Here is a 26783-nt window from a genome sequence, read left to right on the forward strand (position 1 = left end):
TCGAAATACACCTACCTAGTCAGTTATTTTATAATGATATGACTTTCGGCAATCTAAGAATACTAATTATGGTACAATCATACATTGGAATATCGTGCAATTAAGAGAAAACTAAAGCAGATTTATTCTAATTTGGAACAATTTTCAGTATAATCAAGCAAGAGACAGATCAATGCTGTAATTAATATGTTGCTACATTGTTTGTTTGAAAAAATGAAGATGCCCATACCTGTGCATGCATATTTCATCTTTAGAGCTCTGGTAAGCATAGTTGCAATGGAGGGAAGGCAGTTTATTTTTAACTATACTGTTTTGTACTGTTCGAATTTTTTAAAAATCATGTTTCATGTATTACCTTTAAAAATAAATAAAATTTTAAAAATATTAATTGAAGCAAAATGTTCTTGGTATTTTGGGCAATAAAAAATTGTTGGTGTTTGGGCAAGAAATATTTTTTTGCTTTTTCTCTGTCATTGAAATGTACCGTTTTTGTATAATTTAAAATATCTGTAATGGTTAGGTAGACAGTAAAGACAATTGAAATTTGAGAATTAAAAAATTTTCACTTTTTCTCTTCTTGAAGTTTTGATGACATCCTGCATACGGGAATATAGAGTGGTAGTCTCAAAAAGTGATTGGGCACTTAAAAAGATATAGGGGTAGAGATTTTTTGTATGTAGATCCTCTGACCAAGTCTTTGTGAAATTTAGGTAGCTTTCGCTGGCTTAGGTAACTTTAAATAACTATTATATTATAACTTATTATGATAGTTATTTAAAGAAAGCAAGAACTAGCATCTGTTGAGGATCTATAAGATGTTAGGAGCTTTACATAAATGATCTTTTTTTAATCATTAGTAACTCCATAAGTAGATATTACTTTTCTCCAGTTTACAGATGAAGAAAGCCAAGTTCCAGAATTACCAAGTAGCTTTTTTGAAGTCTCACGTGGCCGAGTTGGAATTTGTATCTAGGTCTGATTAACTCCAAAGATCATGTTTCTGCTATTCTCCAGTGATACTCTTTTAGCAGAAGCATCTTTTCCTGCCTCGTTCATACATTCTATTTTATAGCTATTTGGATGACCACTCTGTAGTATTTTTATTTACTATTTTTCTAGTTGTGTAATGTATAGTTTTGGTAGAATCAAATACTTCAATTTGCCACATTTTTGATGCCTGCTACATAAGGGAGACCTGACCTATATAATAGATTTTTTTCCTCTTTATTTTTAAGAGTTAAAAATATGTGAATATATTTCATTCCTACTATTTAGGAATTTTTGTTATTTTTCCCCCCAGAACTTTATGAAATCTTCCTATCAAGAGCAAAAGAACGTTGGAAAAGTTTCAGCGAAACAAGTTCAGAGAATGATACAGAAGGTGAGATTATTAGTAAACATTTCTGGATGAATCCAGTCAATGAAGATAATAGTATGATTTTAATTGGGTGTCAGAAACTATAGTAAACTATAGTAATTGTTTTACATATATTATCTCCTTTAATGTTAATCACATTTTAAGTAGGTGCTATTATCCTGAATGATATGAGGAAACTGAGGCTTTAAGTAGTTAACTTGTAAGCAGTGAAGCTGTGATATAAACCCAAGTTGTTGGACCAGAGCCCATGATTTAATCACAACAGTAAGACTAATAAGGGGTGAAGTATTTTTAGGTCAATTCTTATTTAACTTAAAGATAGATAGATGATCTTCATACCTCACTTGTGACTTCCTATCTTCCCTTTCACTGACTTTCACTCACTCCCTAATATTCATATCATGCCTTTTCACTCTATTTTTCTGCCAGTCATTTTTCTTTCTGTATTTATTCTACTTCATGGAAAGCAAACCCTTTTCTTTTGTCATGAGTATAACTCTAAACATGAACATAGCTTAGGATAAATGGTGCATATCTCATAGTAATTTTCTATGAGTATGTAAACAACTCTGTTCAATTCCTTAAATACTCTTTATTTCTGTTTTAGAAAAGTGAACAGAAAAGGGGGGGGGGGCGGAATTGACTAAACAGGGTTAGGGGAGATAAGACTTGATTTTGAGAAGGTTCATGTAAGTATCACCTGAGGCCTGTTAGCTGTGTGAGCTATTTGTGGGAAACTAGAGGTACAAGGAAGATGTAGCTATTTCATCATTCTTTTTAAACTCATTTGTATGAAATACTGAAAGTATAAGAATTAAAAATATAAAGATTTACTTCTGAGATATTTTGTCATGATTACGTGATATAAGTTATACTTTAGTAGAAATTTATCGAATGTAAATGAATTTTTTCAATCAGAAGCAGTGTACTATTTAAACTACTGATGTGTTATTTCATGGTTGTATAATTTGCAATTGTCATTTGGACATTATCTTTTTAAATATTACTTCTGCCACAAATCTCCTCTCCTTCTGGGATGCCAGTTACATGTATGTTAGCTCATTTAACAATGTCCCACACAAGTCTCTTATAGCTAAAATAAAATTTAAAAAAAAATGATTTTTTTCTGTTCCTCAATTTAGATGATTTTTATTGACCTATAATTAAGTTTGCTAATCTTTTTTCATATATCTAGTCTATTAAATCTGTCCCATGAATCTTTAATTTCAGATATTATACTTTGTAATTCTACAATGTCTACTTGGTTCTTTTTATGAATTCTGTTTCTCTGGAAATTCCTCATCTTTCCATCCCATATACTCCCCTCCCCCTATCTTTTCCTCTATTTTATTTAACATAATAATTAATGTTCTTATTTGTTAATTTCAGTACTAGATCATTTGCATATCTGCTGTATTGGCTGTTGTATTGGCTGGAAGTAATATTTTCCTGCTTTTTTGCATATCTTAAAATTTTTAATTTTATGCCAGTCATATATGAAAGAATGTATAAGCTGAAATAGATATTTTCCCTGCAGAGGAAGCATGTTCTTTTTTTGTTAGGCATTTGGGTTGTCACCTCAATTCAGTCAGTAACTGACCCAGGTTAGGGCAGGGTTTCAGCTTTAGATAGACTTAGTTCATCTCAGGTTTCAAATTTCTTGGTGGTGAGAATTATCCTTTTTTGATAACAAGTTTCTTCCTCTATGAGACTCTCTCCTAAGGACCATGTGATTTTGGGTAATTTCAATCTGCCTTTCCAGCTGGTTTTCTATACTACACTAGTACTCAGCAAAAGTCCCATGGGGAAAATGAGATATATGTATACACTCGGGCTTTATCTATCATATCAGTCTTATTTGGCCACGAAAAAGCTCTTTTGGTTTTTCTTTCCCCAAGTAAAAGTACCTTTGTCTATGACACGTTCAGTTCTGTGCCCATTCCCAGACTTGGCAGATGCCCCTAGAAGGAAAAATGGTAAATGGTATCCACTCACCTAGACAAGACTCTTCTCCTGTGATTTAAATGTTCTAGACATCTCTGTGTGCACAACTTTCTTCTGCCTTTTCAAAAAACATGTAATATTTGAAATATATCTTTTCCCCCTAGTTATTGTGGGAGCGATAATCTACCTACTCTCTACAAAAAACTCCTACCTCTATAAAACTGAAAGTAGAAATCTTTCACCATATAACTTTCTGATAAATGTATAGATATTTTCTTCATTTAAGGGGCTCTAAGTTCCAGCAAAAGCTATGTGGCATTTCATTAAATTTCTTGGTTATTCAGCTTTTAAGTTTCCTTAAGTAACAGATACTGTGTGATTGTTCTGTGTTTACAAAATTTCACTGGGTATAGCCAAGTAATCATTTTAATTTTATCTGCCTGGAAAATACAGGTGTATTTGTTGCTGATCGCGAGGCCAGTCTGGAATTAATTAAGTTGGATATATCCCGTACATTTCCATCTCTCTACATCTTTCAGAAGGTGAGGGTTTCTAATCAGTTTTTAACTACTTTTCTTTTTAATCCAAGGGAACAAATTCTTTAAATTCATAGCTATGAGTTTTTAAAAGTCAAAACTATGAAGATTGGGGAACTTTATATAAAACATTTGAAACAGTAGGAAAATTTTAAACGAATTTTTATAATTTTATTCCACTCATTGAATGCATTGCAGTTAGCATAGAACAATATCTTTTATGTAGTAGATATTTGATAAATTTTCATCAAGATGAATTTCTTTGTTTTGCTTTTTATTTGGTGAAATAACTGAATTTTAACATTTTTTGCCTAGTAAATTGTTAAACTGTAAAGAAATTTGTCCCAAAACAAAATTTTTCAGTTATTATTGAAGTAGAAAAAAAAAGTTTTTTGTGTATGTTTAGAGGCTCTTATGAAGTTGCTTGTACTTTGAGAAATGATTACATTTTATGTGTACTTTATATTTGACACAAATCTTCATACATAGAATTTCTCTACCTTTGGATTGATGAGATGAGATAAAAAATTTTTACTATTAAGATTAAAATTGTTAGACTTATTTTACCATATTTTTTTTCCCCTTCTTTAATTCCACCCCTCTGCTACTTCTACCCCTAACCTACGGATATGCCTTCTCCCCTTAAGAACTGGATCTCTGAAGGCAGGGTGTCTCCTCCCATGACCTCATGGCATGCATATAGGGCCTGGTGTGCCCAAGGCCTGGCACCCCCAGAGCAGTCGGGGTACCTGGAGCACCCAGACCATGGCACGCCCAGGGGGGCCCGATGCACCCGGGGTATGGTCCATGGCTCCACCTGGGGCGCGAACCCTTCTGCATGTAAAGCAGACGTGCCTCCCCTTTTATTAATAGTTTGATGGTATTTTTTTTATAGTATTTTTTTTTACTGAAATTATATAAAATGAAACAGTCTGTTTTCATCATAATCTTATTGTCCCAAGTCTAGAAGTCTTTAAAATTGTACTTAAACTATATAGCTTGTATCACTCAAGTGAGTTTTTTGTTTTTATTGTTCAGGATTAAATATCTTTTATTCTTTAGAAAACATTTTGACAGAGTGCATTTAGAATATTTCTAACAATCGTTAAATATACCAATTAAAATGAGTCTTTTAGGAAGTTTAAAGTTTATCAACATGTTATTTGAGAATTAACTTAGAGACAATTAGAGACAATTATCTGTATAGTTTGACATTTTGCTTTTCTCTCCTAAGGGTGGCCCATATCACGATGTCTTACACAGTATTTTAGGGGCATATACATGTTATAGACCTGATGTTGGTTACGTAAGTATTTATTTCAATCTGTTTTTTGAATATAAACATTTAATCTATCTTATCTAAGAATATTCTTTTGTATTAGCTCCCAAACGTGTGTATCTCTGTGTCTTTTTCTTTTGGGCCTATAACTTACCCAGCTAGAGAGGAATCTTTCCATCTCCTACCAGAGGCTTATAAAACTGGCTGCCAGCTTTATGGGAAAGCAGCTGAAGATTTGTAAACTTTTGTTGTCACTGCCGTTGGTGTGGTGCCTTTACCCATTCTCCCTAACCTTCCTTTTCCTGACTGTGCCTCCAGAGATAAACTTCTCATATTCTGCCAGGCCGAAGGAGTAGGGCAGGGAATTTGCTCCTTTTACAGATTTTCAACAAATCCTAGTTTTAGCCATACCCCTCAATTTCAGAGGTGCCTGATAACTTCAGTTCCTAAGCCTTCCAGATTTTGTGGCTGAATTGGTCTGCTGCTTATGGCTTTTCCTCTGCAGATATTTATGTTTGACTTGCTCCATTTAGTTAAATAAAAAAATTTTAAATGCTATTAATGTCTATCATCTACGTTTATTTATTTTTCATTCTCTTTGTCCTCCTAGGTTAATATTTATTTTTTTCTTTAATGTCATTTTAATTGGGATTTGGGAAGGAACAAAGAAAAATGTGAGTGTTCAGTTTGCCATTTTTTAACTGGAAGTCATAAAATCTTCATCTTCTCACCTTTGTCTTAAAAGTAAAATAATTTGAGAGACCTCACAATAGGGTGGCTACCTGGTACAACTTCCTCTATTTTGTTGCATGTTTATTTGTACATTTGTTCATTCATTCACTCAACAAATATTTATTGTGTGCATATTGCTATATGCCAGGCATTGTTCTAGGTTCTTGAGATACCTCAGTGAATGAAAGGTGCTTAAAGTTTAGAAGGAGAAGACAGACAATAAACAATAAGCAAATAAGTAAATTGTATGTTAAATTAAGAGATGATAAATGTTATGGAAAACTTATGGCATAATAAAGGAGGAAAGCAACAGATTTGGGGATGGTGCTGGTTGTAGTATTTAAGGAATATGGTCAGATAGTTGTTATGGAGAAAGTGAAATTTGAATAGACTCTAAACTCCCTTGTTCATGTATTCTGTAATAGAATTGTAAAAACATTATGAAACTGCTTCACATTTTTAAGTTGACATTAAAATTTTTTCATCGTGAGTTTAATTGTAAAGTGTTTAATTTAATTTTTAGCATTTGTTAACTATTTTAAAATAAAACCGATATCTCTTAAAAAATGTAACCAATGGAATTTAAACACTATAGTGATTTTATATATCATCATTATCCATTTGAAGAAAACTATATGAAAAGCTCTTCATTAATATTTTATAGAATATACATTTATTAAATCATTGAATTTATGTAAAATGACCACAGTATAACCTAACAGGTGATGCCAAGCCTCATTGGCAAACCAGTAAGCCAAATCAGACTTATTTTATAAGATAAGAATAATATAAACTATATTGTAATACATATTTCATGATGTGATTTGTAAAATAGGTTTTTAACTGCATTAACTAATAACGTGCTGAATCTATAAATAAATCATCCAAAAGTTTTATATGTGGAATTTATTCAGTATTTCTTGAAAAATTTTGTGATGGTTAGTATTCCAGTTATATTTAAAAGAACCAAGGTGACCAGTCCATATTGTTATTTTCTTTATTTTTTTTCCTGAGACTCTCTCTCAAGGGCTCTGCAGTCTTTGAAAAAAGTGTGGCATGGAAGAGGCATGGTCACTTAATGAAAATTGTTATTACTCATCTCTATTCTACCATATAATGGAATTACTATTTTTATTATATGTGACTAGGAAGCCCAAGACCTTCCCAAAACAGTATTTAGAATGATCCTTTTGTTTCACATTTCATGCCTCAGAGAAATTCACCATTGTAAGTTTTGTAATGGCTGAGGACTGGACTTTCTCTTGCTACTGAGGCAAACCATGTTTAGGAAAGAAAACATATGTAAATTGAGGATCTTTGAATAGATTCCCTTAAAATAATACATGACGGTGTACAGTGTACTCTTTGGAAAGTCTTTGTTGTATCTCCAGGGGACATTTGTCCCAGTTTAAAGCTGCTGTTGTTTAGATTGTTGAATTGTATTAGTTTTTCAGTGTGAGAAAATGGTTATAGATAGGTATTTTGCCTGGATCGTATCTACGGGCACACATAATGAACTGGGCCTGTATTATGGTGGGGCTCTAAGGTGAACATGTCATAAAAGTGGAAGTGAGAAGACAAACAGAACTTCCTAGTGTATCTCAGGAGTCAGAACCTGTAGACCAGGACTCAGATATTCCATAAGAAGTTTGTAAGCTTTGTAACTTTTCACTTTTATTTTTCATTATAGCTCTCTGTTTCTCTATAGTGATTATCAGTAAAACCCATAAAATAAGATCTGTGCGTGTGTCTGCAAGGATAATAAAAAATGGGGAATATCGGTAGATGACCTCCTCCCATGTCCTAGCCAGTCATAGGGGAAGGGAGAAAGACGAAGTGTCAGAAAATGGGTGGGTTACAAAGGTGCTTCAACTGGTAAAGTTTTATTTCTTAAGCTGGGTGGTCTATATATTGTTTTTTAAAAATTGTGGTTTATTGTTCATTTCTCAAGATTTTATTTTGAACACCTTCAAACTAACAGAAAAGTTGCAGTAGCTCTACCCCACCTACACTTACAGCATCCAGTCATAGTTAAGTATGGCATTTTGTTGTAATTTTTCATTAGTCTCCTTTAATCTAGCCTTTTCTGTCATAAATAGCACTTCGAAGAGTTAAACCTGATGTTTTCACAATGACCCTTTTAAATACTTTTGTGGTATTTTTTGATCATTCTCGTATTATTAGGTTTACGTTATACATTTTTTTGTGGAAATACTGCATAAATGATGTGCCCATTTTATTGCATTGCACGAGTTGATAAATAATACAGAATATTCAGAAAAAATGGACTCAAGATATTGTAGAAATAACTTTTTCTTATTTTTCATATATACAAAAGAGTGATATATGGTAAAACTAAATGAGCTTTAAATAGCTCTATGAATATACATAAAATAAAAATTCTAAGTAAGCATCATAATTGTTGGCAGCATTTTTTCTTTTTTTTTGGTATGTAAAATAATGACGTTTCTTAACAATAAATAGCATTTTATATTTAATTAAATATACTTTTAATCCCTTCTATTTGCTCTGCTACTATCCTATTACAGATAGTTAACTATTTTCCCCTTGCATCCATTCAGCAAATATTGTGGTATTAAGAATATAAGTGTCAACAGACACAGGCTCTGTTCTCATGGAACTTATATTCTAGAAAATCAAATAGGCAATCACTGTAGAATCTGCTAAGAGTACTCAGAAGAAGCCAGAGAAGTAGGAGGAGAACAAAGAAATGTTGGGTCACAGAAGCTAAAGGGAATTCTGCTAAGCGGGTAGGAAAGTGCCCACTTATGATAAACATCATTGGTCACTCTGGTAAGAGAAGTTTCAAGAGAGTATATAATGGAGTGGGAATCCAGATGGAAGTACGCTAAAGAGTTTAAAGGTTGACGAGAAAGTAGAAAGAGACAGAGGTATCACTGCAAATATTCTTAGTGGCCTTTCTGTAGTAATTCTGTTATACAAATCTCTACCAGAAGTAAGTGCTGGATAAACTTTTTTTGGTGAAAGAATTAATATATTTACAGTAGCTGTTCCATACCACCTAGTTGCTCAGAAATGTACAGTAGCTCCCCACAACTCACAAGCAAACCTCTATATGTAGCTTAGCCTTTTATTCAAGATGTTTCACAATTTGTAAATATATCCTATTTTTTATAATTTCTCCCATTATTCCAATTATAAATCTTGTGCTTCAACTGGGCCGGTTTTATGTCTTTACTCATATGTTTTTCCCATCATAGAATGATTTTTTTCTTACTCTTCCTGCTTTTTCAGGAATCCTGCCTTACTTTCTCAACCTTCACAAACTAACTCATCTTTCTTGGAATTTCAACAGCACTTCTCATAGATTTCTTTTTCTTAGTTCATCACTTTCTACTCCAGACAGATGAGTTGTAACAGTGAAGACGGTTACCTGATTTTCAGTAAACTTTGTGATTCTGTACTTTGAAAGACTTCAGACTAAGAAAAAATGAAAACTAGGTGGTACACTGAGATAGGCTTTTGTAGCAAGTAAAAGCTGATTCTCCCCCTGCCCCTCCAAATTTTCCCTAATACTTTTTAATACATACCACATCATCAAGAGATTTAAAATTAAGGAGATTTCATAACTATTAATGAGTTCCCTGTATTTACCTTTGTTGGGGAAAAAATCGTTTTTTTAAATTTTACCCTGTACCATCACCTTATAATTTTTAAGGAATATAATAAAATAAACTATAGAATTATTATAAGCACATTTTGATTAATTTCTTCCCTTTGAAGGTCCAAGGGATGTCCTTCATAGCAGCAGTTCTCATTCTCAATTTGGAAGAGGCAGATGCCTTCATTGCCTTTGCAAATCTCCTGAATAAGCCATGCCAGTTGGCCTTCTTCCGTGTGGACCACAGCATGGTATGGACATTTGGGATGAATTATGCTTTCCTTCGACTGTCAGTTTCAGTAGTCGGAATGCCCTTTTAGAGTAAAACCAATAGAAGACTAAAATAATCTGATCTAAAATAAACTTTTTTATTGAATTATAGTTTTATAAATGCGTAATGAAAAGACTCAAAGAGGTGCTGAGTAAGATTTTGTTAATTTATGATTAATTTATTTTGCGAATATACTCTTTAATTTTATTGATATTTCTATCTTTAGATGTTGAAATATTTTGCAACATTTGAAGTATTTTTTGAAGAAAATCTCTCCAAACTATTTCTTCATTTCAAATCTTATAGTCTTACACCAGACATATACTTGATAGACTGGTAAGTCAAAAGATACATAAAATATAATAATTAAAAGGAAACAAAGTGTAACTTTTTGTGTGTTTTAGCAACTAGAGTAAATCTTATGCACAGGATTATACATATAAAAAGTCCTTCCCTTGCAAATAGAGAAATTCACATTTTTGTGGGGAGGCATTAGATTAAGAGAATGGACACTGGGGTTGAAATCAGAATCTCTCAGTTTGTGTTTTAGTTTATCCATAAAATGGGAATGATAATATCTGCATTTTGAGTTGTAGTGAGGGTATTTTACATGGATTATCTCATTCAGTGCCTAGTACATACAACGCTTTCAAAAAGTTAGTTGCCGTTCCTTTATTTCATTTAACACACAAGGACTTGTGATAGTTATGTTTTTTTTTTTTTTTCCCCACTCAGGGCTTGGTTTTTTCAAGGTTTATCCAGCTTTCTGACAGAGGAATGATACCTTATTTAGGTGCTGATATCTTTTTTCAACTTTATAATTCCAGTTCTTCTGTTTTAATTTGAAGGATTTGCCTAAGACTCTAGTGAGCAGTAGCCAGTTGATTGTAGAATGAGTGGTGGGGTGGTGGTGGTGGTGAATTTTGCCAGAGATGGACCAGTGATCTTAAGATAGATTAAGAGTACATTTGAAATATTTAAATCTTAAATTCTCATCATTTAAAATCATTTGATTTTATGTAAATGATACTGTGTTTTAATATAGAAAAATAAATAATGTCATTAGTCAAATATAAAATCTTCCCAGTTTGGGGCTTCTTTTATTTAGGGTTTTTTTTTTTTTTTTTTTTTTTGAAGCTATGTTATGCTTCAATATATTCTCTTCCATTCCCACTAAGAACATTGGAGTTCCTCTGGGAAAGGCTCCAGGTAATGGGGAGAAAACGAGTTTTATATCAGAGGACCCAGAGGATCAAGACCAAACACTTAATGTATAAAGAAGGGTGAAAAAAAAATAACCAGTTGTCAGTGTTGAGGGAATATAAGGCAAATCATGACCACAGTTACTGTAGGGTGGAGTTAATAATGCGGGAGCACTGTGTACTAGAAAGTGCCTAGGCACTGCAGGTACCCTTTCTTGTTTTGAATACTGTTAGTATTCTCTGTGCCATCAAGAGTATTCGTTTTGTTATGCAATTAAATGTATGTTTATAAAGAAGTAGATGTGGTTATTTGTTTCACTGCCTCTGTTGAACTTATTACATACAAATCCCAAAATCACTTGTGCAAGAAAACAAATATGTGGCAGTGCTAAAGGGTTTGTTTTTTGTTTTTTGTTTGTTTTTTTGTTTGTTTATTTGTTTTGGTAGGCAAGCTTCTAGTTCCCTTTCTCAAGTTTCATCAGCCCTAACCTCAGATAAATGCAAAAAATGTGTCCTTTTTTGGCCAATGAAACTTTAAGAAAAGTTCTCTGGCACCTATTCTCCCGACTTCCCCAACCAGAATGCTACCCCGAAGCACCACTTCTGGATACTGAATTACATGATCAGACATTGTCAGAAAGAATGAGGAAAAAAACCATTTTGGTAATTCTGTTGGAGTTATTATACATGTTCCAAAAGAAGTAATAAAGTTTGGTTAAGGGGGATAAAATGGTGGATGTTAATGGAATGAGAAAAGAGAAGACTTTATAATTTTGCATTTAGGTTATAAGAAGATGATACTTGGGTTTTTTAATATAATAAGTAACTTTTATTGAACATTTCTTGTGTGCCAGGCACTGTTCTAAATACTTTACATTATAGTATTATTTTTTGTTTACTAATGAGAAAATTTAAGGACAGCAGATAATTATCTTGCTCATGATGAAACAACTAATAAGTTGCAAATCTAATATTCAAACTCAGGCATTCTGGTTTCAGAGCCAAGCCTTTAACCATTAGGCTATTCTGCCACTCCAGTTTGAATTATGTAAATTCACATAATTTCATTATTTATTATTTAATTTCCTACTACTCAAGCTCTTTGAGGAAAGGAGCCTTTTTATCCCTAATTAAGCTGTTTTTACATATTGTTGCTTAATAAGTGAATGAATAAATAAATGGACAATTTCAATGACTCTCTTCCCCCTAATTTTAGGATCTTCACCTTGTATAGCAAATCACTACCACTTGATCTGGCCTGTCGAGTCTGGGATGTATTTTGCAGAGATGGGGAGGAATTTTTATTTAGGACTGGATTAGGGATCCTCCGATTATATGAAGATATTCTCCTACAGATGGATTTTATTCACATAGCACAATTTCTAACTAAATTGCCAGAAGACATCACATCAGAAAAGCTGTTCAGCTGTATTGCAGCCATTCAGATGCAAAATAGCACCAAAAAATGGACTCAGGTAGAGTGACATTTTCCTACTTCTAATAAATATGTTAAAACAGTTGACTTCTTGTAAAAAATAAAAAGTTGTGTATTTCTCAAATGTTAGTGCTTAAATTTAAAAAAGAATCTTTTAAAAATATATTTTGACTTTGAAAAAAGCAAGTTGCTAAACACACAATAGAATATACAGAAGTCAAATGATAATGTACACCTGAAAATTATGTAATTGGATTAACTAATGTTACCCCAATCAACTTAATTAAAACTTACAAAAAATTCAAAAAGCATAAAGGAGTACACAAGAGTGAAAGTTATCCCAAATAAATGCTCGAAAAAAAAAAAAAAGAAAAAAGAAAAAGCAAGATTTTAAAGCAGATTACTCCTCTTTTACCTTTTCAAACCTTCAGATTTATTTTTATGTAAGTTCAGTAATATCTTGAGTTTAGCGAAGTACATCTACAGTAGTCAAGTATTTGCCAGAGCAAATATGTAATTATTACGATATTTCAAATGATAACAATTGTATTAAACACCTACTCTGTTCTAAGGATTTGCAATAGAAAGAATATAATGTGTGATCTTGGCTTTTTAGATGCTTTGTCTTAGTAGGGGAGCAAACATTGGCAGTCTAAAGTTAAGTGACAAAAGCATTATGATTTGCTCCATGAATGATAGACAGTAGGTATTATAAGCTCACAGTTTTATTGCTTAGGAAAATTAAATGAAAGCATATTGGTCCAGAAAATGTTCTGTTACCAAATAATAATTTCAGAATATTTGACAAGTGATAAAAAACTAGAATCTAATATATCCCATAAAATTGGGTTGAAACAAACAAAAGAATTTGAGAATGGCAGTCTTCTGGGGACAGAGTTAAGTATACTAAAGCTTTTTCATGTTAATAAACTATAGGTATTTAAATGTATTTAATCTGCATGATAGTTTTTTGAGGATTAATCTTTTCCCTATATAATTCTAGGTCTTTGCATCTGTAATGAAGGATATTAAAGAAGGAGACAAGAATAATACCCCTGCTCTGAAAAGTTGATCTTCAAAATTAACAGACTAATTGGAATATAAACATGGTTTTTGGTACAAGTTTTTTGTTTCCTATGTAAAAAGCATGGAAGAAAATGTTGGAGAAATCTAAAAGGATCAAGACTTGGAAAACTGCTGATTTTGAATTTCATGAATGAAGTAAATGAAATAAGTAACCTATTGACAGTATTAGTGAAAAAGTATTTTTTAGGGAGGGTCATTTTACAAAGGAAAAAATTTAAATGGCTGGTTCATAGTTCATAATTTGGAGTGAACAGTAATGCGATAATTTTTTTTTAACAGTTTGGAGATACTTCAAATTTTTTACATCTTTTCTTTTTTAACAGTTACCATAAAGGCACTTTGGAGGCCAGAGCAAGATTGTTAAATACTACTTTAACTTCCAAAATACTATTTGAAATTAACACTTTATTACACATATTGCCCATTTCCAACTGACAAAGGTCAGTTCTGACCTTTCGAAGATATTATAGACCAAGAGTAAGCAACTTTGGTTGTAAATTATTTAAGTTGTTTATCTTCATTCACAAGTTGGAGCAAATTTGAGTTATCTGAGAACTGGAAATGTTGGTGGGAAATTGTTTCGCATTTGTTTAGGTGTTTTTCCACAGTATCATGCGTATTTCTTTTTAGCGGGAAATTGTTTCTTTCCCTTACAGAATTAATATCACTCGAAGAATTTTAGCCTGTTTCTTGTCTAAGAAATTGTTCATCTAGTAATTTAAGAAAGCTAACTGGTAGAAGGGAAGTTCTTTGCACTTTAGTGGACTAAAGACTTGATTTTGGGACTAAGTCCATACATGTAAATGAGGTTTTTCACTAGTAGGAGTAAAAACTATGAATTCTGAGAGTTCTTAAATAGCATGCTATGTGGCAAGACTTTATATTTTTAGTTAAAATTCCTTCACTGTCCTTAGAAACAATTTATTAATTCCAGTTTGAAATTCGAAATCTTAATATGTAGTCAAGTCCATGACTTGTAAAACACTGTGCATAATTTTCTAATTAATGGAATAAAAGAAAAAGATAAAATTAACTTTTCTAATGAGTCTAACTTTGATGGTAGTAAAGAAATTATTAATTATTGGTAAATATTCATTAAGTTTATTATAATATGTTTAATTCTTAAACCTAAAGTAAATCCCTTGAGTGTTACGAGTGATATCTATATAACATGCTATTTGGTTAATAATTAGATTTATAGTATGCTTTTGTGTTGCAGTTTGGTTTGAAACAACACTTAAGCACACTACTTCTGTTAGTGGTATATTGTCTTCAAACTAACAAACCTGAGAACCTTGTTAGTGTATTGGCTGCCTCTTTAGAAGTATGGGACCAGATGATGTCCATATATTTTTACCCCATGGGTCATTCAAGCCTAGGAACCACTATTGGAAACCTCAGAAGTTAACTCCTGTCATAGGAGCTTGCTTAGTGGAAACTACTATGTAATAAAATATTGAGGGAGTAGCCAGGGTCTTAATAGGTTTTAGGATGACATTTTAAATCTGGTAACTACTTCCTTCATATTGGTGGCCCTGATAGAGGGAGTGTAAGCCCTGGCAGTACTCTCATTGAGGTTATACTACCTGCTTGAATTTAATTTTCCTTTTATGTATTTGTTTCCTGAGTTCGACCTAAATTGCTGTATTTCTTTTTTCTCATTTTTATTACTGTACAGTTTCTTTACCTTTCAAGTATAAATGTGTATATAAAATGTAAATAAAAGAAATTCATTAAAAACCACTATTAATAAATGTGTAAATACAAATTAGCAGAGTAATTACTTGAAATGAGTCTTCATTACTTTGTGGGGGGGGGGGCAGGTACCTGTTTATTTAACTTCATTTGGAGAAAAAAAGGAATGAACTTATCTTGCCAAATTTTCAAGGGATGCAGTAGGCCTTCAGCCTGTTGAGACTGACAGTATTGGCAGCTAAAATATTGTACTGTTTCTTTCCTGGAACCTCCATAGAGTCAATATGGAGTTACTTACATGGTCAGTGTATAACAGTTCTTTTCTTTTTTGAGGGGGGGGCAAGGAGGTTAAAGTGGATTTTCAATTTAAAAAATAACTTATTACAGTCCTCATGATAATGTGAAATTTAATATGTTGTTTCATCTTTCTACTTAATGTATATATTTCTCCCTCCCTTTTAGCTCAGGTCTACGTTGTATTATTTAAGTGCTACTAGAAGATTCCAGTAACTAGCATAATTTTTTAAAGTCATAGAACATAGTCATAGTTTTCGTTGATTTCTTTTGCATTGATGACCTTTATATAATATTACCAGTTTGAGGGTATTTGACTTTACAAAAGATAGATAGCATTTGCAAAAGGGCATTGAGATTTTCAAAGCCTCTGACTTCAAGATAACAGCTTTTATTGTAGCTATTTTTATCTCGAAAAGTCAACTTTTTAGAGTCTACACTGTTGGAGGATATAATTCTAAAGCATATAATCATGGAATAATTTGTCTTCATAATGCTGTATGGTTTATTTTGATTTTTCATATCCTATTTTTGTTTGGATAAGATAATTTTGTATTCCATGAGTGTATTCAAACAACAGAGATTGATTGGTATAAAAGAGGCAAAAAACGTTTGAGATAATATTGAAAAAATCAGATTTTAATTTGCCAGTACTATTTGGCATAGTATTAGAAAACAAAGTCTTACTCTAGGGAAGAAATTGATTTTTATATTGAATTCATATTATTTTGATGTTGTCAAAACAGTGCCCAAAATAATTCTCAAATGTAATAAAACTTCATTAATTAGAATCTCACTGCTTCACAACATGTAAAAAAAAAATTAATAGAAGTTTTAAAAAAGATTTCAGGGAAACCAGCCACTTCAGAGAGAAGAAAGCCTTGTCTTTTAAAAATAGTTTACTAACTAACAGTCTAATTGCAATAGAAGTTAACTACTAATGACTTTGAATGCAGGAACATTTTAAGCTCGGATTATGTGCCAACCATTGCCTCTTAATATTTCAATAGGCTAAAGTTACAAGGCTTGGAAAAGTTAGCAAAATTGCATTTCTTTCTAAATATTCTACCATTCATATTGATTTTCCTTCCCTTGGTTCCAGCTACTGAGGTTTTACTATATGCATTTCATTTCGTGGGTTAGGTTTGTTTTCTAATAAACACCAAGAAGGAAATTAGACTTTTTAAAAATTGTATTTCAAAAGTGTGTCATTTGTCAAATTTTTAAGTGAACAATATTTTCATGATTTTATTTAAGGTAAAATGACTTGTATAATTATAATGTATTTGGAAAATCATTTTTGTAATAAAAATGTAAATGATAAATTTAGGAGTATATAAAACTGACAGCAATGATATATATGTTTGTTCTCATTAGGCATAATACTATACACAATAATATTATAAAAGCAGAAAGTAAAACTTAAAATTTTCCTGGTCTAGGCAGTATTGATAATCAGTATTGTAAGTGGATGATGTATTTTCATTAGCACGTAAATCCCAAGGCTTTTAGTTTTAGCATCTATATTCATAAGAAACTTTGAAAGGGAAGTATTTACTTGATTAAAACCCTTGTAGATTATAAGAGGCTTTCAATGCCTGTGTTTAGACTTTAACTTGTAAAGATAAATTGGAATATGTTTGAATGATAGTGTTTTATTCTTAATACTAAGTGATTTTTAAATAAATTGTGCTGCAGTAAGGTAACTTCTTTGTTGTAATATTTCATTTGCCTTGATTTTTAAAGCCACTATGGGAGCCCTTAAAAAGTAAGTAATTCTCATCAAAATTTTAATTGGACAGCATGTATTATGATCTTATAAAAGTATATATAAAATATGATCATTTCCTTGCTCAAAACCTTCTAGTGGCATTCATAATAAAAATCCAAACTTTTATCCAACTTTACAAGGTCCTATCTGTTCTGGTCTCTGCCTCTCTATAATTTCAGCTACCTCATTAACTCCACTGTAGACCTAATTTCTTGCCATTTCTCAATCTGCCAACCTCCTATCTATCTACCTAAGGGCTTTTACTCTTGCTGTTTCCTCTGAAACGTTCTTTGCCTTCGTCTTTGTATGGCTTGTATTCTCTTTTCATTCAGGTCCCTGGCGTAATGTTACTTCCAGAGTCGGGTTTTCTCTAGCCATCTATCATTCTCATGATTTTACTCTGCTTCATATTTCTTTATAGTAGCTATTACGTATCACTAGCTGACATTGTTATCTATAGTTTGTTATTTCCAGTACAGTGTAAACTCTGTCAGAAACACTGACTTTTTTTTTTCTTTTTTTTTTTTTTTTACTACCACTGAATTGCTAGTGCTTGAAATAGTGCTTGGCACTACTCATGAAAGATATAGATGGATAGATTGTTTTTATTTTGGGCCACTCCTCGGTGAACTTTCCTTTTATTTAGAAAATTTCTATTAGATTACGAATTTCTCTGGAAACTCAAATGATTTACTTAGCTAGAAACTTGACTTAAACATTTAAAGGTTGGGTAGAAGAGAATGAACTAATAGAGGTCAAAAATAGGAATATCAGGAGAGCGTGGGGGTCAGAAAAAAACAAGTGACAACGGTGTTTCCTTTAAGGAGTAATTGATAGTATTATGTGGCAGTGAGGTTGAGATGAGGACTAAGGAATTTCCATTAAATTTAGCAACATGTAGGTCATTGATTTCCTTAGGTTGGTGTGCCTTGAGTGTGGCAGCCAAAGGGTTTGAAGAATCAGTAGGGGGTACGGAAACTAAAGATTGGCTGTGTAGATAATTCTAACCTTAGCTGTAAAAGGGAAGAGCGCAGATAATGAAACAGCTGGTGGGGGAAAAGGAGGTTCCTTTTCCCTTAACTTTTTTAAAGATGGGAGCAGTTCAGATATTTAAATAATAATGGAAAGTATTCAGTAAAGATTTAAGAAAGAATGGGATAATGTGTAATCTGAGATCCCTGAATAGGATGCAGGGAGATGGATCCGGAGGATAAAGTAAGGGAAAGTGGAAAAAGTGTTCAGATGCAAGTAGTTTTGTAAATTTGGTGTTGGGAATCTGAAAGACTTCTGTCCTGTCCTGTAGCTACTATTTACTTTTGTGTGCTAGGCAGGAAATGGGGGCCATCTAGTGTAAGCAAGGGGGAGCAGTGGTTTTGTTTTAAGGATTTCTTTTTTCTATGATTGGATGGTGAAGCCATAAATATGAAAAGGAGGCTTGAAGAGGAAGACATTTTGTATATGGAGGGGAAAATAATGACTTGTAACATCTCAGAAGAAAATATCAGTGTCTCATCTGGATAATCTCTGTCTGGCTTTTTGTGCCATTTCCCCTTGCTAACTCTGCTTCATTTGCACAGGCCTTCTGATACTCAAACATGCCCAAGCTTATTCCTACCTTAATCTTTTGCACTAGCTGTAGATTCTGCTTGGACTACTCCACTCTTCTGGGCTAGCTGGCTGCTTGACATTAGGTTCTCAGTTTCCTCATTTAACCTGATTACCCAGTCTCAAGTAACTATTCAGTTACTCTCATGGCACTCTAATATTTTGCAGAATATGTCTCACACACCCCCTTCTACACACACATTTATAACATCTGGAATATAACATATAAACAGGGTTCTTGTCTGTCTTGTTCACGGCTGTACAACTTCTAGAAAAGTTCCTAGTACCCAGGAGACATTTAAACGTAGGCCCTTAAGTAAAAGTGAACGAACAAAACTTTTCACAGCTACTCCTTTTTTAAATAATTTATTTTTTAATTTTCAGTTGGCATATATTAGTTTCAGGTGTACAACATGGTTATTAGATGTTATATACCTTATGAAGTGATCACCCTGATAAATCAGTACCCATCTGACACCATACAGTTACTACAATATTATTGACTATGCTATACTTTACATCCCTCTGATAATTTTGTAACTACCAATTTGTACTTATTAATCCTTTCCCCTTTTTCTCCAGCCCCTAACCCCCTCCCATCTAGCAACCATCAAAAAGTTCTCTGTGAGTCTGTTTCTGTTTTATTTTGTTCTTTAGACCACATGTAAGTGAAATATGGTATCTGTCTTTTTCTGTCTGACTTCTCTCCACACAGTACCCTCTAGGTCCATGTCTCCACAGCCACTGTTAGGGGAAGTTTGCACAATGCATATGTTTCAGGAAATGCACCAGTGCACTTGTATTAAGAAGTGTGGAGCCAGATATTATATGAGATGCCTCTTCTTTGAGAATCAGATGGAATTGCCTTGAACTCTTTCCCATGGGTGTTTGGACAAATTTTCCCACTCTCTGTCTAAGGAATAAGAAGTGAACTGGCCTTGAACTGATCATTAAAGGCATGTATAGAGAAAAACAACAAACAGCTGAAGGAAATATTTTGGAAGGTGGGCCATATGTGAGTTTAAAAGAAGGAACAAGGAAATATTTTCAATGCATTAGGGGAAAACTTTCTAAAAAGCAATGTTCGAAAAGTCAAGGGGGAAGAAATTTTGGAGGATAGTTTGGTGAAGGTCAAAATTCTTATGTAGAGTGAGACTGATAGCTATTGCCTTTGATTAGAAGGTGAAATTTAAGAATAATTATTAACCGAGGCTACATTTTATCTTAAAATAATACTGAACTAGGAATCAAAAAGACCTGGGTTTGACTCATGTTTTATCGCAGTGAATGTAGGCTTCTAAGCAAGCCAATTTGTCTTCTCTGAGCATCAGTTTGTTTTGTTTTTCCACATAATATAGGACTAAAAATAATCCGCTCTGCTATTTCAGTGTTATTATGAAAATTGAAGATGGTTATGGTAGATGTAGACCCGTGTTTTGTACAAATGCAATAAAAGTTGGAGCCAGAAATGAAGGAAACAGGTAGATGGAAGGTATACCATAAATTCTGAATTGAAGGGATGGAAGAAACAGGAACTTGTTGAAAGGGACTGCAGACAAGGGTGAGATTGAAGGCTGAAGTCAAAACCAGGGACAAGAAAACCCCTGTTCTTTCTTTCAGAATCCGAACCTAATTACTGATCTTTTGAATTCCTGAATTTTACTTTTCTACTGGGCACTCTGCTTGGTTTATCACTGCATTCAGTTCTCTCTTATCCTGAAACAACTCTTGAGCTCTACCATAATCTTAATTTACTATTTCTCTTCCCTTTAACTTACAAAAGAGCCCTTTTCTAGGTCATTTCGGGGAATTTTCACTCAAAAAAAAAAAAAAGGTGAACTACGCACTGCGGATGGCAGGCGAGGTTGGCAATATTTGTTTCTAACATCCTCTTCTGATACTCATCTATTTTACCTAAAGTATCATCGGTTGGCAGGATTTAATCACAGCGTGTGTGAAGGTGCCTTGCAAACCCTTGAGAGCGCCAATACAAGAGGAAACTGGGCTCTCCACGGTAGGCAGACTGACTCATCAGGTATCACAGCTAGTTAAACGCTGACTTCTGCAGCAAAACCCAGTTTCGCCAAGACAGGTCCAGGTAAACGCTCACCTTCGCTCAGGTGGGTTTTCCGAGCCAAATCTCGCGCCGCCGAGGTTGGAGGCGGGGAACACGAAGTATCGCGAGATGATGGCGTTTTCCCGCGAAGGAGAAGCGCGCGTTTTTCTTTGGCCCGGGAGTTGCCGAGAAGCCTGGGGTCGGCAGCGGCTCTGAAGTTATAGCGCGCGACGTTGCAGGCTCTGAGACGACAGGACCTTGTTCCGTAGTGTGTGTCCAGCCATGCCAGCGCAGCAGCCCGCGAGCAGCGGCGGTGAGTGAGGAGAACCTTCCTGTGGGCACGGGCGGCGGCGTCCCGGGCTGAGGGGCGCGCAGCATGGAAGCTGCAGCCGAGCTTTGAGTGGGAGAGCTGACCCTGGGCAGAGACTGAGGAGGAAAAGAGGGGGAAGAAGCTGTGGAGAGAGTGGAACGTACCCGGAATTGCACATATTGCACGATATAGATTTTACACGGGAAACGTGCATTTTCCCGAGCGTCCTTATTTGTAAACTCCGGTCCAGGCACCTTGTTGACATTGCGAAGGACCTAGGATGTCGTCTGAGGTGATACTGGCGTCCCCGTGGGTCTTAAAGTTTTGCTTCGAAAGCATCTGGAAGAGGCGAAAGGTTGTTTTCAGTGGGAGTTGAGTAATTGGTAATTTTGTTTTTTAACTGCAATTTGGAAGCCTTCTTCCTCTTAGGGACCTTAGCTCCAGATAGAGCTGAACAGCCGGAGGCTGCCGTGATTACCCCAGCCATGCTAGAAGAGGAAGAACAGCTCGAAGCTGCTGGACTTGAGAGAGAGCGGAAGATGCTAGAAAAGGTAATTTAGGAACCAAGTTCATCGTCGTTAAAACCGGTAGTAACCTGATGCTAACTCAGAGGCGTAGTTTGTGTTCTTTGGTTTACTAGTCCGATTTTTTCATAAACTTTAGAACAGACTTTGGTCTTTATCTGTTTGTATATTTGTAGATGCTATCTTTGAGAAACCTTTGCACGTGCTTTGAATGATGTTTCTATGAGAGATAGTAAAGTGGCCTCATCTTTTAAGTGAGCATTTTAAATTGCTTGTTTAGCCAATATAATTCTTTCAAAGTTGATAATGAATTTTTTAAGCGCTGTTTTCCACCTAAGTGATTGACTTGCTTTTTGTTTTCTTGGACTATTGTTAAGTAAGATTCTTTAGTTACAAATAATTTATACTTGTGGTTCTCTTGTACAGAGTATCAGTTTTGTAGATTACTAAAAGCAGTTTTCAACCTCTTAAATTCTTAAGTACATTTTGCTCCAATAATCAAGTCCCCACCCTACTATTTAATTATTGCATGTGCAAGAAAAAGAATGATAGCTAGCCAACAGCTCTTACTGTGATTACAAGCGATTTTCTTGTAATTCATTTAGTTCTCCCAATATTACGATGATGTATAGATAATTTTGATATCTCTGTTTACAAAGAGAGGAAACTTGTAGTTGGGGGTCACACTAAGGAACTCATATTTGAACTCTGTCTTTAGAGTGTCTTGTCCTTAACTCTATACCCCTCTAAGAAAATATACCTCAGTATTGAATTTACTCCATGTAATTACAAAACTACTTAAATTGGGAAATAATATACTCCAAAGAAAAGTTGGTCCCTTGCTATTTTATATGAGCAGTAATGATTTTTGATATTATTAACACATCATTGCATTTGTTGTGAGGCACTTTTCTGAATGCTGTACATGTATTTCATTGAATCCTCAGTTATTCTACAAAGTAGCTACTGTTATTAAGCACATTATTACTATTATTAACTTTATTAGTTTAATTATTAGTATAAACTATTCTATTAAAGTACTGTATGAAGTAAGTTCTATTTCCACCTCATTATGTAGATGAGGAAACTGAGACACCTACCTAGGTTGCCTGGGTCCCATAAGCTAGTAAATGTTAGCCAAGATTGCACAGTATACCACGTGGTTCCAGAATTCACTCTTCATAACCACCATGCGTATACTTTTACTCTAGCAGGTTGTTATTACTAATTATCCACAGGTTCTGTTATTACTATTTATCCATAGCTGACGCTAATCAATAAAGGTAATATGTTAACAGATTTTAATAGAATTAGGAGGTGGACCTTGAACCATCTTTCCTCATTCTCTGAATTCGCATAGTATTTTGTTTATTACAGAATGTTAGCATAATTTATTTGGCTTTTTCTCGCTGTGTTTCTTGAGGGCACCAAGCAATTTCTAAGTATGGTAAAAGAATATTTTGTAATATATTACATAATGTATATAAAATTGCATAAATAAAATAAATATACTTACCAGACTTGTAGCAAGATAATTATAAAGGGAAGACTGACTCCTGGGGCAAGTGTCCAGAATAGTATCAACTTCAGAGGCAGTAAGAATGATAAAGCCTTTATTTTGGGTAGTGTATCTCATTTTATAACCAGCGCAGGTTGTTGGGTAAGGAAATGCCACTTGAAAAATAGGAAGTACAACAAGAAGGGAATAAACATTATCTCATTGGAAGAGCTATCAAAATTTGTAGTACCATAAGTATAGCTGATGAAACTAGGAGTCAAAATGACATCTTTCAATGAAATTTTAAGCTTTGAACAAACATTTTCCAATTAATCCTGAAAGTTTTTTAGAGTTATTGTTGAGGGATAAGTATGGTACCTACCTACCTACTTCTATGAGTAAAGCATACAGCTAGCTCTTTTTAATCCTTCTACTAATACAAGGGTGTAATTTTCTTAAAATTTCATATTGTGGTCTGTTGGTATTGCATTGTCTTTTTATGTACAGTATTGAAAGAATTTGATTCAGTTTTGTACTTGACATAAATTATACGCCACGTGATTATGGAGAAAATTTTAAGAATGAGTCTCTTCCAACATGTCTCTGGGGGCCAAAAACTCACTATACAAATTCCTTTCCTTTTGGGAGAAAATAATATTTAGGAGCTGCTTAAGTCTTAATGAAAACATTTACTAGGCTTTAGGAGATTTTAAATTTTGTAAAGAGCCTGGACAATGACTTTGACTTTTTTGTGCTACAGTTATATTATTTGGCTTTTCACCTTCGTTTCCTTTAGAAAGTCATTGTTAGTCTAGAATATTTAAAAGTATCATTAATGTGTCTGTGGTGGGGGAGGGGAAAGGTAAGAGCTGGTAGATTTTTTTAGATCAGTAAAGGAAAATAGTTCATATTTCATAGACCAAAATATAACTCCTTTTCCATCCCTTAAGATCTGGGGTTGGTGTTGGGAGAGATAATGGGATAGACAGTGGGGAATTTCTGCTTTTGGTCTCCATTGGCATACACTTTCATGCTGGTCGTCAAGATATGCTTTCTGTCAGTTCTTTCCACAATGGAGCTGCAATTTACCTTAATATAACATAATGAAATTGTTAAGTCCAAGAGTAATTAACGATAGATAAGATTTACTCCAAAATTGTTTTGAAATATGGAAGGCTGGGTTTAAAGCTTAACCATTGACATGGTATTCTAATTATATTAATTACAAATTATTTATGATGGTATCTTAAAGCTTTAATTTAAAAAGTATGCTGATTTATTTTGAACAGGATTTAAGGTAGCAGTTATATGTAAATTAAACCCAGTAGATTTTAACTAAAATTTTTAAAAAATTTAAAAAGTTAAAAAATTGAGGAATTCATTTTTATAAAGTCAAATAATTTCATCTTCCCATTTATAATACCTACCTCATTTGTTGACTGCCTGTGGTAATCACAGTAGTAGTATATCACAGTAGTAGTATATTGGTAATAGTAAAAGAGGCTATTCGAAAATAACTGGAAATAGAATTTGATAAGATATTGAGAGATTAACTGCATGGGTAAGATTATGGGTAGTTTTAAAATATTTTTCGGTGATGTGCATGTATTACTTTCATGTGATTTATTCTTAGGTTTCTGTCACTGCTTTTGTAATAGAAAATAAATGTCTTTTGAAAGAAAAGCTAGAGGGATGACATAACATTTAGGAAATACAAGCCAATATAATATACAGTGGTGCCTGATTCACAAATTCAAGCCTTAACCACTAAATTAAAGTTAATTAGATTATGCTGTTTGGTCTAACACATTCTTTGTCTCACCAGTGGAATTAATGGTTGGTAAGGTTTGCATATATTTGGCCTCAGTAGATAATTAAACTCACTCACTTCAGCAGCCCTTTTTAACACTTTTCTTTGAATTCAGATTATACTGAGCTGGCAAACTGAACTAGATTTAGCCTGTTGATTAAATAGTTTTATTGGAACACAGTTATGCTCATTTGTTTACGTATGACGGCTCTTATGCAAAAAGACAGAACTGAGTTTTTGCAATACAAACCATATAATGCTTAGATATTTAAATATTTACTCTTTGGGCTTTTATATAAAAAATTTTCTGGGCCACCGAACTATAGTATTTATATCTTTTATGTTTTCTTTCTTGTGCCTTCTGGTGTTCTTTTAAAATTAACTTTTATCATTGTGAACTTGCTAGACTATTCTAGGCTTTTAGAAAACAATGAATAAATGGTCTGTAAAAGTAATGTACAGTAATTTTTAAAAATAACAAAGCAGAGGTTTGTAATTGGAAGTTGTGCATAGGTGAAGGAAAAAGTGAAAGAAAGATAAATGTTGAGAGTAAGCCTCTAGGGAACACAGTACTGCAGGAGAAAAGAAAAGGCTTGTAAGAAATCATCTGATTTAGCATGTTAAAATATTTTGACAATACAGTTTTAAAATTCTGAAAGTAGGTATTCTAGTTGCTCAGCAATGATGTTATATTTTAATTCCAATGCCCTTGCAAATAAAAGTGGTCTATAAAATTTTTCTCATCATTTGGTTGTTTAAAACCTTAACTCCAACTTGAATTAAATATTTACTTTCTAACTTTAATTTCAAATATTTTCAACAGGGGCCCTCAGTAGATGGCCAGTAACCGTATGTCCAGTACCTGAAATTTTGATATTCTGGTATACAAGCTACATATTACCAGATTGTTGAATTCAAGAATCATCTTTTCATCTATTTGCTAGTTTTTGGTTTGGAAAATAAAGTACTTTAAGTAAATGAATTCAATATTATAAAAAGTCCTTTTCGTTAATTACATGAAATATATTAAACCTGAAGAGCATCCATTTTTGTCAGTTTTATTACACCTTATGCAGTAGGTCAGTGTATGTCAGAAAACTTTAATAATTGTGGAAATTTTCTCTTCGGATAGGCTCGCATGTCTTGGGATAGAGAGTCTATGGACATTCGGTACCGTAGACTTCAACATTTGCTTGAAAAAAGTAATATCTACTCCAAATTTTTATTGACTAAAATGGAACAGCAACAATTAGAGGTATGTATATGTGCTTGATTACAGCTGATTGCTTAAAATTTTTAAAACGAGCTTTATTGAGATAGAAATTACATACAATAAAATGCACACATTTTAAGTTTATAGTTTAATGACTTTTGATCAATGTGAAGACTTGAGTAACCATCAGTACAATTAGGATGAACATTTCATCATACCCCAGAATTCTCTTGTTTAGTGATCCCCATGCCTAGCTGCAGGCAACCACTGATTACTTTCTGTCACTATAGATTAATATCCCTTTTTTTAGAATATCATAAATGGAGTTATAGTAAGTACTCTTGTGTTTTGCTGCTTTAGCTCAGATTATTTTTGAGATTCACTTATGTCGTGTTTACTCAGTAGGCCACTCTTTTTTATTTCTGAGAAGCATTCTGTTATATGAATATACCACTATTTATTTTCTATTCACCTATTGACTTTTATCCTGTTTGGTAATAT

At 33.5% G+C, this 26783-nt stretch overlaps 2 protein-coding genes across 9 annotated transcripts in view; both read left to right on the plus strand.

Annotated features, from left to right (window-relative positions):
• Positions 1-14539, plus strand: part of TBC1D12 (TBC1 domain family member 12) — an 89258-nt gene extending 74719 nt beyond the window's left edge. For all 5 annotated transcript variants that reach the window (XM_036223085.1, XM_016164155.2, XM_036223084.1 and 2 more), the window contains 7 exons: positions 1301-1381; positions 3776-3864; positions 5093-5164; positions 9635-9763; positions 10010-10119; positions 12202-12460; positions 13424-14539. In XM_036223085.1, coding sequence (XP_036078978.1) covers positions 1301-1381; positions 3776-3864; positions 5093-5164; positions 9635-9763; positions 10010-10119; positions 12202-12460; positions 13424-13492 — 809 coding nt within the window. In that variant the 3' untranslated portion in view covers positions 13493-14539. The remainder of the gene's footprint in view (positions 1-1300; positions 1382-3775; positions 3865-5092; positions 5165-9634; positions 9764-10009; positions 10120-12201; positions 12461-13423) is intronic.
• Positions 14540-21006: 6467 nt separating this feature from the next.
• HELLS (helicase, lymphoid specific) overlaps positions 21007-26783 on the plus strand; it is a 34195-nt gene continuing 28418 nt past the window's right edge. For 2 of the 4 annotated variants that reach the window (XM_036222611.1, XM_036222612.1), the window contains exons 1-3: positions 21007-21240; positions 21667-21788; positions 26202-26324. In XM_036222611.1, the coding sequence (XP_036078504.1) occupies positions 21210-21240; positions 21667-21788; positions 26202-26324 (276 nt within the window). In that variant the 5' untranslated portion in view covers positions 21007-21209. The remainder of the gene's footprint in view (positions 21241-21666; positions 21789-26201; positions 26325-26783) is intronic. The other 2 variants (XM_016164243.2, XM_016164242.2) reach the window with 2 other exon arrangements.

Source organism: Rousettus aegyptiacus, unplaced genomic scaffold (assembly GCF_014176215.1).
Source record: "Rousettus aegyptiacus isolate mRouAeg1 unplaced genomic scaffold, mRouAeg1.p scaffold_m13_p_6, whole genome shotgun sequence".
NCBI classification, from domain to species: Eukaryota; Metazoa; Chordata; class Mammalia; order Chiroptera; family Pteropodidae; genus Rousettus; species Rousettus aegyptiacus.